The 9,259-nt window shown below is 51.9% G+C and overlaps 1 protein-coding gene across 1 annotated transcript; it reads left to right on the top strand.

The window, feature by feature from the left end:
* Nucleotides 1-7,346: 7,346 nt before the first annotated feature.
* On the top strand, nucleotides 7,347-8,678 carry POU3F3 (POU class 3 homeobox 3). Its single transcript, XM_070943282.1, has one exon. The coding sequence runs from the start codon at nucleotides 7,347-7,349 to the stop codon at nucleotides 8,676-8,678; it is 1,332 nt and encodes a 443-aa protein (XP_070799383.1).
* Nucleotides 8,679-9,259: the final 581 nt, after the last annotated feature.

Below are 9,259 nucleotides of genomic sequence, written 5' to 3'. Positions count from 1 at the left end.
ATCCTTAAATTTGATTTGGGTATGTTTAACCATGGAAAGAGAGGTTGGGAGCTGAGGATAGATCTTGAACTTGTTATTAAAGAAAGGGGAACAAAATCTTAAGTTTATTTCATTATTTTTCAATCATGCCTGCAGGGATAAGAATAGGAAGGAGAGAGGGAGAGACTTCCAACTTCTGTTATGTCCACCTTGTTTGCTATGTTCTGAGACACAGTTGATTATAGCTTTCTTGTCCAGCTTGGTTCCCTCTCCAGTTATTCTGGACCACAACCCTTATCACCCTACAATCAGTGTGCTCTTGGGTTGTGATGGTTGGGGATGATGAGAGCTTAAACACATTTGGGGTATACCAGATTCAAGAAGACAGAATGCAAGATTCCAGAACAAAAATGTGGTAGACTGCGAGGATGGATAGAGTAGAGTTGACATACATGAGGATTAGTATGACTGTTTAACAATAGCACCACATATTTTACTATCTATCTATCTATCTATCTATCTATCTATCTATCTATCTATCTATCCTATCCATCCATCCATCCATCCATCCATCTATTTGTCTAAGCATTGAGTGTCACAAGGACTCTGTGATCCATGAAGAATTGTAGATATCCTTAATTAGTATTAGAAAGTTGTTTTAGCTCAGTGAAAGTCAGATAAGAACGGAAAAGTAACAGCCAATAGTCAGCAACCATTCAAACCACACAAACTATTTTCAAAGGATCCTTCCTATGTTAGGAAGGCTTAGTGAGAATTTCGGTGAGAACTAACAACTAGGCAACACACTCCTAACAGTAGTCTGCTATAGATTCAAATATATAGGATGAAAATATCTGTGTGATTTGAGATCTTGTTCTAGATAGGGATAGTTTATTAATTATTTATCTCTAGGGAGAAGTTAAAATCACTTCTCTCATTTCAGCCATATCTGTATTACATTTTCTTCTATAGTGTTCGTTCCTTTAGCAATCGTTACTTTCTTATTCTTAGGGACAAGGAAATGTCGAGTAAAATAAAAAATGCCTGCTTCACTGGAAAGATTAGATAAGAAAGAAATATCCCATCATGTGAGAACAAATTAGTCTTGTTACTTGAGTTCTCAAATAGGCCCAGAACTTCAATTCCTGGCACAAGAAACTGCTTTACGGCACATTGCCCATTCTTTCGCATCTTCTCTTCTTTATTATTTTATATTTTTGTCCTGCCTGTATTATTTGTATAAATAATAACTCAAGGGAGCAAACTTCCCTTACTTCCCCCACAACACTGTGAGATGACTTGAGCTGAGAGAGAGTGACTAGTCCAAAGTTACTCAGCTGGCTTTAATGCCTAAGGCAGGAGTAGAACTCACAGCCCGCTGGTTTCTAGCCTGCTTCCTTAATTACTAACTAACTAGACCAAACTGGCTATCTGAATGTTTTGGGGTTGGTATGTCTTTTTAATGAAATGGAAATAACTTAAGAGTGGCTATTCAGTCAGAGCTCTTAGTAGCTGACCAGTCACAGTGACAAGGTTCCCATTACTGGTGCATCCTTTATTGCCTCTTTCTTATGGTTCTGACTGCTCTATCTAAATAGTAGGTTGGTGTTTTTAAGGAGGAGAAGGGCATTATTTCCTAGCCACATACTTTCTCTTCCCCTCCAACGCAAAGACATAGAAAAATATACTTTTATGAAATATAGATAGATGGAAGATAGGAGGAGAAAATACCCCCCCCCCTTTATTTCTCTTTCTAACAAACTTTTGGAAGAAGGCAACTGATGCTCAGTGAAATCCCCTCGCCGATCGCCACCACAGCGTGCCCCCTGCCGGCCAAGACAGACAGTTTCCTCGAAAACTTGAAAAAGTTTTATTTTGTTCAACGTACTCTACGGTAAAAAAAAAAAAAACTAACAACCAATAAAATTCCCGTATAAGCTAGTATTGTAAAAAGCCCACAACAAAATAAAGTAAGTTTTAGTGAAGCTAGAAAAGCTCTGGTTTTGGCTTCGTTCCTCTTTGGCTGGAGCATGGCCTTTTATCTAAAGCCCAGTGCACAAACATATAGCTTAATGTGACTAGTGTTCTTCCTTTATTTCTTTCTCTATGGCAACCAATATGTTCCGCTCAGAAATGTTCCCCCATCAAGGAAACAAATGATCTGGAGGGAGCAGCTTTATACGGCATCTGTTCCAATGGAACACACAGAGTTAACCCCAGTCAAAAGGGAAGCTGAGCGCGTCCACGAGAGAAGGGAGACCGGCCATTCTCCCCCACCCCCATCTGAAACCGACACCTCCCTACCAGCCATCTCCCCATCGACTATCGGGATTTGCGGTTCTTTTGTTTTACAACTCAAAATATCCACATGTGAGAGTTGGGGGCTTTCTAAGGCAAAGAGGAAACCCTGGAACACGAACAGAAATAAGATAAATAAAAAAGAGGGGGTATGTCGGAATATAAGAGAAGAAATCATCGGAATGGGGAGGGGGACGCCCACCGCGTTAGGAATTTAGAGAGCCGGCTAAAGTTTTCTTCGGGTCTGCCCCGATCGCCTCCAACCGCTTCGCCTTCCGACCTGGCTGGCTTTCTAATTACTCCCGTTAGGTTACCCTTCCGATCTGCGCTTCCGAAGGAAGAGGACTTCCAAGTCCTTCCGTGAAATCCGGGCTCTAAAAAGAAGGGCGCCAAGGAGAATGGTGGGGTGCGGGGGGGGAATTGCGGGGTGGGGGAGGCTGGGTTTGCCTCGGAGAAAGAGAGAGAGAGAGAGTGAGTGAGAGAGAGAGCTGGGGTGAAGTCGGCTGCTTCTGCTTCAGTCCCAGCCTCCTCAGAGGATAAAATGAAGGGATGTCCTGGTTAGTTTTGATTGATTATACTCTTTCTGATGGACTTTCACTACAGAGCTCTAGATGTTGTGCTTAACCGTCTGTTCCCTAGTTACAACATTAACCCTCTGCGCGCATCACTGCCGGCCTTCGTCGCCGCCGAGTTGCTACCCCTCTGGGTCAGCCCGCGTCCCTTAGAAAGCGTGTTTTTAAAGGTATCCTCACCTCTCTCGTGGGGGGAGGTGGGAAAACGGCACCCCTCTCCGACCACTTCTTTGCCAAATGCGAATCATTCTCTTTCTAGCGACGGTCTTTCTTTCTTCGCCCCCTTTCTCCAAGTGCTACACCAGTGCCCCCCAAAGTGTACAAGCATCACAAGCACTTGGAAATTGTTTTCTTTCTTAGGTTAATCTTTCACTAAGGTGCTTGAGAAGGCGAGGGGGGGGTTCCTCTCATGCACCCACACTGTTCCAGGACGCAAGGGAGGGGGAGGGAGAAGAAGAAAAAGTAAGAACAAGAAAAGGAGAGAAATATAAATGCACTTACCAATAGGCGCTCCAGCATGTACAGAATTTGTATTTTAAGTGCTTTGCCATTAAGGAGGAAAATTCACATTCTCGACTGCAGCGCAACGATCCAGGGAAAGATTTTCCTTTGCACTGACTCCACTAAGCCCAGCTCTCCACTAGTCTATTATTTTCACTAAAATATATGAAAATTTATGCAAATGAAAATCAGCACTAACTGTTCTCCTCTTGTTATACTTTGGATTTTTTTTTCCCAGACAAAGCAATCACACTCTACAGGAAAGCGGGGTGGGGAGTGAGTAGTTGGGGAGATGAGGAGGATTAAGTTTTCTTTTATACATAAAATAAATTTAAAAAAAAATAAAACGTCAAACTCAGTCAGTAACCTTCTTTGTTTAGTGAGTATAGGCAGGGTTCAGGGAGAATTTTTTAAAAAAACTTATTATTATTATTATTATGTTTATTATTATTATTATTATTGCGTCTGCAGAGGCGCTATCACGTTTCATCAGGCCACCTGAGACGGCTTTTGAAAGCATGTACTGTGAAATTCATAGCAGTAATTTAGACAAAATCCTCACTGTATATTAATGAAAGACGGCCCCATGGCACCGCCGCTATCCTCCCCATTCAGTGTAAACAAAACCACGAGACTCACTCGGTTTTTGAGCCTGATCCAAGCAAAATCGGCTGGAAAAGAAAACATGGGGTTCTGGCACCGACTATTGACTCGGCTGCACCTGGAGATCTCACACCGATTCAATGGAATCTTGTCTCCGATCCTTCATCTCACCAACTCGGCTGGAAAGAGGAAAACCTCGGGAAAGACTAGGGCAATAAAAAAAAGGAACTCGGGCTATTTCGCCTTTCCTGAACTGAGGCTGTAGGTTTCGGAATAATTCACATTACTGTCTCCCATCCTTCACCTCCACCCCTCCCTGAAACCAACCTAAAACGGCGTGTCGTTTTTAACTGTACAAAGCAGGAGCCGGAGCGAGTTCTGAACCAACTCTGCCGGTCTCGGGTTCCTTGTCCCACTGGGCCAGTCCCACATATATCTTCCCTTTTCCGGGGTGGGGAGGGGGCCATTGGCATTCCCCTAGGTTGGACTTTTCTGTGACAAGCCTAGGAATTGGAGAGAGGACAGAACACGGTGAAGGGGTTGTGTTGCCCTTCTCAGTGTAAACACGCTGGGCTTATTTTTACCGAAAGAGACAGCGAGAGAGACCGGGCAGATGAAGGTGACAGGAGCCTCCCCCGCCCCGCCAGTCCCCAATCCACATTGAACGCCAGAAAAGTGTGTTGTTATTTTTTCTCCCCAGAATCCCCAGGCAGGTCCGCGTCCCCCTCGCTTGGCTCGCCACTTTCACTGCCCGTTGTTCACCGAGGTCGCCTCGCCGCCGCTGCCGCTGCCTTTCGCACGGCTCGTCCGCTCTGCCTGCCTGCCCGCCTCCCTCCCTTTCTCTCCCCGTCTCTCTTCGCTCGCTCTCCCGCCCACCTTAACTCTTTCAGCTGGAGGAGCAGCCATCCAAGGAGCCGGATCTACCGCCTGCAAAATACCCTCGGAAAAGGGGTGAGTTTGGAAAAAGGCGAAGGCCGCTAGAAGGAACTAAGAGTCCTTGGTGGGGGTGGGGGAGTCGGAAAGGCAGGTCCTGGCATATTTTAGAAAGCAACGGGAAAGCGCAGCGAGGGCGCGTCGGGCTTTGAAAGGACGCCTGGTACATCGCCCCGGGTTTTGCCACAGCACGTGCTGAAAGAGCCGCCTTTCTTCCACTTGGTAAGTTCTCCTCCCAGGGCCCGGTGGGTCGCGGGGCACAGGCTCCTTCCTCCAAGAGGGAGAGTGAGCCGGGCGATTGTACTTCCCACATGACGCGCAGCCACCGGGACAGCCTCAGACAAAGGAACCGGAGGCCGATTGCCTTGCAAGGATGGGGGCCTCGGCTTGCCCGAGGTTTCCATTGGGAAGTGGGAAGCCGCGTCGGAATAAGGGGAAAGCCCTCTTTACGCATCCGACGAAGCCGAGAGAAGAGTAAACTTTGAAAGATGCCGGGAGACAAGCCTTCCTCCCTTGTACCGACGGGGCCGAGCGAATGAATGGGGGCAATCCCCCCGACACACGGATTAAGCGCCCATAAGAGGAATTTTATGCACGCAAGTAAAATATTATATCGTGGATTTTCTTTTCCTACCACCACCACAGCAACCCGCTCTTCCCCGCTCCTCTTTATCCTCCTCCTCCTCCTCCTCCTCCCTTCCTCTCTTGGCTCACTCCCCCCCCCCCCACCCGCGCGCGCGCCTCCTCCTGCTTTTCTCTCGCCTCCCTCTTCTCAGCTCAGAGCCGGGAAAACTCCGATTTATTCGCCGGGCTCCAAGAGTTAAGATGTTGTAGGTCCTCGGAAGGAGGAGGGAAGCGAGGGGAGGGAGACAACGCTAGAGAGAGGAAACCAAGGGAGGGGAGGGGGGGCTTAGGAGGGGAGGGGGGTAGGGCAGGTTTCCAGCCTCCACGACACTTTGCCTAAATTAAAAAGCAACCAATCGGAACGGCCGGAAGGGGGGCCTCGCGTCCTGAGCCAGTCATTCCGGGCCTGTCAATCACTCAGCGGGTAGCCAATCAGCAGGGGCCCTCGCGCTCGACTTCCTTGTATTTGGGAAAGTGTGGTGGTGGTGCGCGCGCTCTCGGCTGAGGGTAAACATTCGACAGTCCCTGCTCTGCGAGGGAGGGACGGAGAGAGAACTGTCAGAGGGAGAGAAAGAGAAAGAGAGGAGGAGGGGGAGGAGAGCAGGCGGCGGCGGCGGCAGCACACCAGCAGCGGCAACGAGGGAAGAGCATTACTGAGCTGAGCTGCTCTACTCCAGCACCGCCGGAGCACGGACGCTTCGCGAACCTGGCAGCCAACTTCCCCACTGGAGTTCGTGGCTTAAGGATACCTTATATGCGCGCACGCCGCCGCTCATCTCTTCTCGCCCAGGCGATTCCAAACCTTCCCTCACAGCAGCTGAACCGCCGCCTCGCCTTCTTCCCTCCCGTCCACCCCGGTCCTGCCCCGATTAGAGGGGGGTCAGAAACCGTAAACTTTTTTCCTTGGTTGGTTTTGCTTGGAGAAAAAGGAAGAAAGGACGCCTTGCCCGCGATTCCTTTCCCCATGTGAGAAGGAGGAAGAAAGAGGCATCCCGAAGGAGGGAAGGCAGAAAAAGGCGAGGAAAAATGTCTCCTCCAGACTCTCGCAAAAAGGTTGCCAAAGGACTCCTGTTTCCAAGGGATCCGGGCGCTTCAACCGGACGTCAACTTTGAGCCATGCAGTCTCCTCAGCTTCGCCTCCGCCGCCAGCCACGCCAGAAGTTTTCTTAGGACACAAACAAAACTTGTGTGTTAGAGAAAAGGAAGGCAAGCGAGACCATCGAGGAGCTAGTCGCGCCGGCGGAAAGAGAGAGAGAGAGAGAGAGAGAGAGGGAGGGAGGAGAAAGAGAGAAAGAGAGAGAGAGAGACCGGGTGCGCGTGACGGACGAAAGAAAGGAGCCCACCCGCCTTTACTTACCGCCTTACAAAGCCTTACAAGAGGGAAAACGGGGGGAAAGAAAGAAACTTTCCTGGGGGAAGAGAAACAACCACCAACAACAACCTAGAAACTGCGAGAGAACTATGCTCCTGAGGGAGAAAAGGAAAGGCAAAGGGGGAGCTATTGTGGGGTGACCCCCCCTCCCCTAGTTTTCGCACTATTTCTCCCCCCCCTCTGTTTCTCCCCCCTCCGCTGCAATATACTGGCTGCTGCTGACAGGTAAATAGCAAGAACTGTTCGGAGGGAGCCGAGGAAGCGCTGGGGTCGGGCTGCCTTTTCTGAAGAAGGAACCGCAAGCCCAGGAAGGTGCGCACGGCGCGGATCTCGCCTCGGTGCCGGCCGAGCGGGCGGCCGGGCGCGCGGGCGGGCAGGCGAGGATTCTCCTCCCACGCTCCTTGGCTGCGGAGGCTGGAGTGCGAAGTGGAGGGGGGGGAAAAACAGCAGCAGCAGCAGCGGCGATGGCTACGGCGGCGTCTAACCCCTACCTGCCAAGCAACAGCATCCTGTCGGCGGGCTCCATCGTCCACTCGGACTCCGGCGGGGGGATGCAGCCAGGCAGCGTGGCCGTCACTTCGGTGTCCGGCGGGGGCTACCGGACCGACCCTTCTTCCGTGAAGATGGTCCAGAGTGACTTCATGCAGGGCGCCATGGCGGCCAGCAACGGCGGCCATATGCTGAGCCACGCGCACCAGTGGGTGACAGCCCTGCCCCACGCCGCCGCCGCCGCTGCCGCCGCCGCCGCAGCCGCCGTGGAAGCCGGCTCGCCCTGGTCCAGCAGCCCGGTGGGCATGACGGGCAGCCCCCAGCAGCAGCAGGCGCAGCAGCAGCAGCAGCAGCCCGACGTGAAAGGTGGCGGCGGCGGCGGCGGGCGGGACGACCTGCACTCGAGCGCGGCGTTGCACCACAGGCCCCCGCCGCCGCACCTGGGCCCCCCGCACCAGAGCCACTGGGGGTCCACCACGGCGGCCCACTTGCCTTCCATGGCCAGCCAGCAGCAGCAGCAATCGCTCATCTACTCGCAACCCGGCGGCTTCACGGTCAACGGCATGCTGAGCCCCCCGCCCGGCAGCCAGAGCCTAGTGCACCCGGGCTTGGTGAGGGGCGACACGCCAGAGCTGGGCGACCACCCGGGCCATCACCACCACCACCACCATCATCCGCACCCGCACCAGCACCACGGCGGCGGCGGTGCCGGCGGCCTGAACAGCCACGATCCGCACTCGGATGAGGACACGCCGACCTCGGACGACCTGGAGCAGTTCGCCAAGCAGTTCAAGCAGCGCCGGATCAAGCTGGGTTTCACGCAGGCCGACGTGGGCTTGGCGCTGGGCACCCTGTACGGCAACGTCTTCTCGCAGACCACCATCTGCCGCTTCGAGGCCCTCCAGCTCAGCTTCAAGAACATGTGCAAACTCAAGCCCTTGTTAAATAAGTGGCTGGAGGAAGCCGACTCGTCCACGGGCAGCCCGACCAGCATCGACAAGATCGCCGCGCAGGGCAGGAAGAGGAAGAAGCGGACCTCCATCGAGGTGAGTGTCAAGGGGGCTTTGGAGAGCCACTTTCTGAAATGCCCCAAGCCCTCCGCCCAGGAGATTACGAACCTAGCGGACAGCCTGCAGCTGGAGAAGGAAGTGGTCAGGGTTTGGTTTTGCAATCGAAGGCAGAAAGAGAAGCGGATGACCCCTCCTGGGATCCAGCAGCAGACGCCCGACGATGTCTACTCCCAGGTCGGCAACGTCAGCTCCGACACGCCGCCCCCGCACCACGGACTTCAGGCGAGCGTGCAGTGAAAAAGACAGAAAGACAGACAGTCAGAGAGACAGAGTCGTCGTCACAAAAGTGAGAGGAGTTATTAGAGAGAGAGGAGGGGGGCGAGAGGAGAAGGAGAGGAGACCGAGAGAGAGAGGGAGGGAGGCAAGCACAGCGCTGGTGGGCAGTCCGGGTGGGGGAGGGGAGGGAGATGGAGAAGGGAGGCAAACAGGAAAACAAAAACACGACCAGACACCTGCAGCCCACCTTTGTGTTCGGTTCCCCGACCCCATCATTTTTACCCGTCTCTGTATCAGAAACATTTGGAGAAGTCCAGCCCAGCGGTGGGAATTCCATCTCAGCATGGAGAAAAACAGCGTGATGGAAACCCAGACAGACCAAAAATTGATACCTTTCTTTTTCTTTTTCTTTTCTTTTGGGTAGCATTCTATGACAAAATCTAAATTACGTCCTGTCGTTGCCTTCAGGCAGCGACAAAACAAGCACTACCACCTACTTCTATTCTCTGCCCCTACCTTTCTCTTCTCCTTCGTCATTTCCTAGCCTCACCCACCTGCCACCGCATTCACCATTCTTTTTCAAAGGACTGTCCTGTGAGATT

Source organism: Pituophis catenifer, unplaced genomic scaffold (assembly GCF_029215685.1).
Source record: "Pituophis catenifer annectens isolate HBS135680 unplaced genomic scaffold, rPitCat1.0.hap2 SCAF_4, whole genome shotgun sequence".
Lineage (NCBI taxonomy): Eukaryota > Metazoa > Chordata > Lepidosauria > Squamata > Colubridae > Pituophis > Pituophis catenifer.
Note: the sequence above shows the minus strand (reverse complement) of the source record. Positions and strands in the feature narration are given on the sequence as shown.

What these genes read in the sequence shown, in the direction of transcription:
- POU3F3 (XM_070943282.1), top strand. Translation starts at nt 7,347, where the DNA reads ATGGCTACGGCGGCGTCTAACCCCTACCTGCCAAGCAACAGCATCCTG.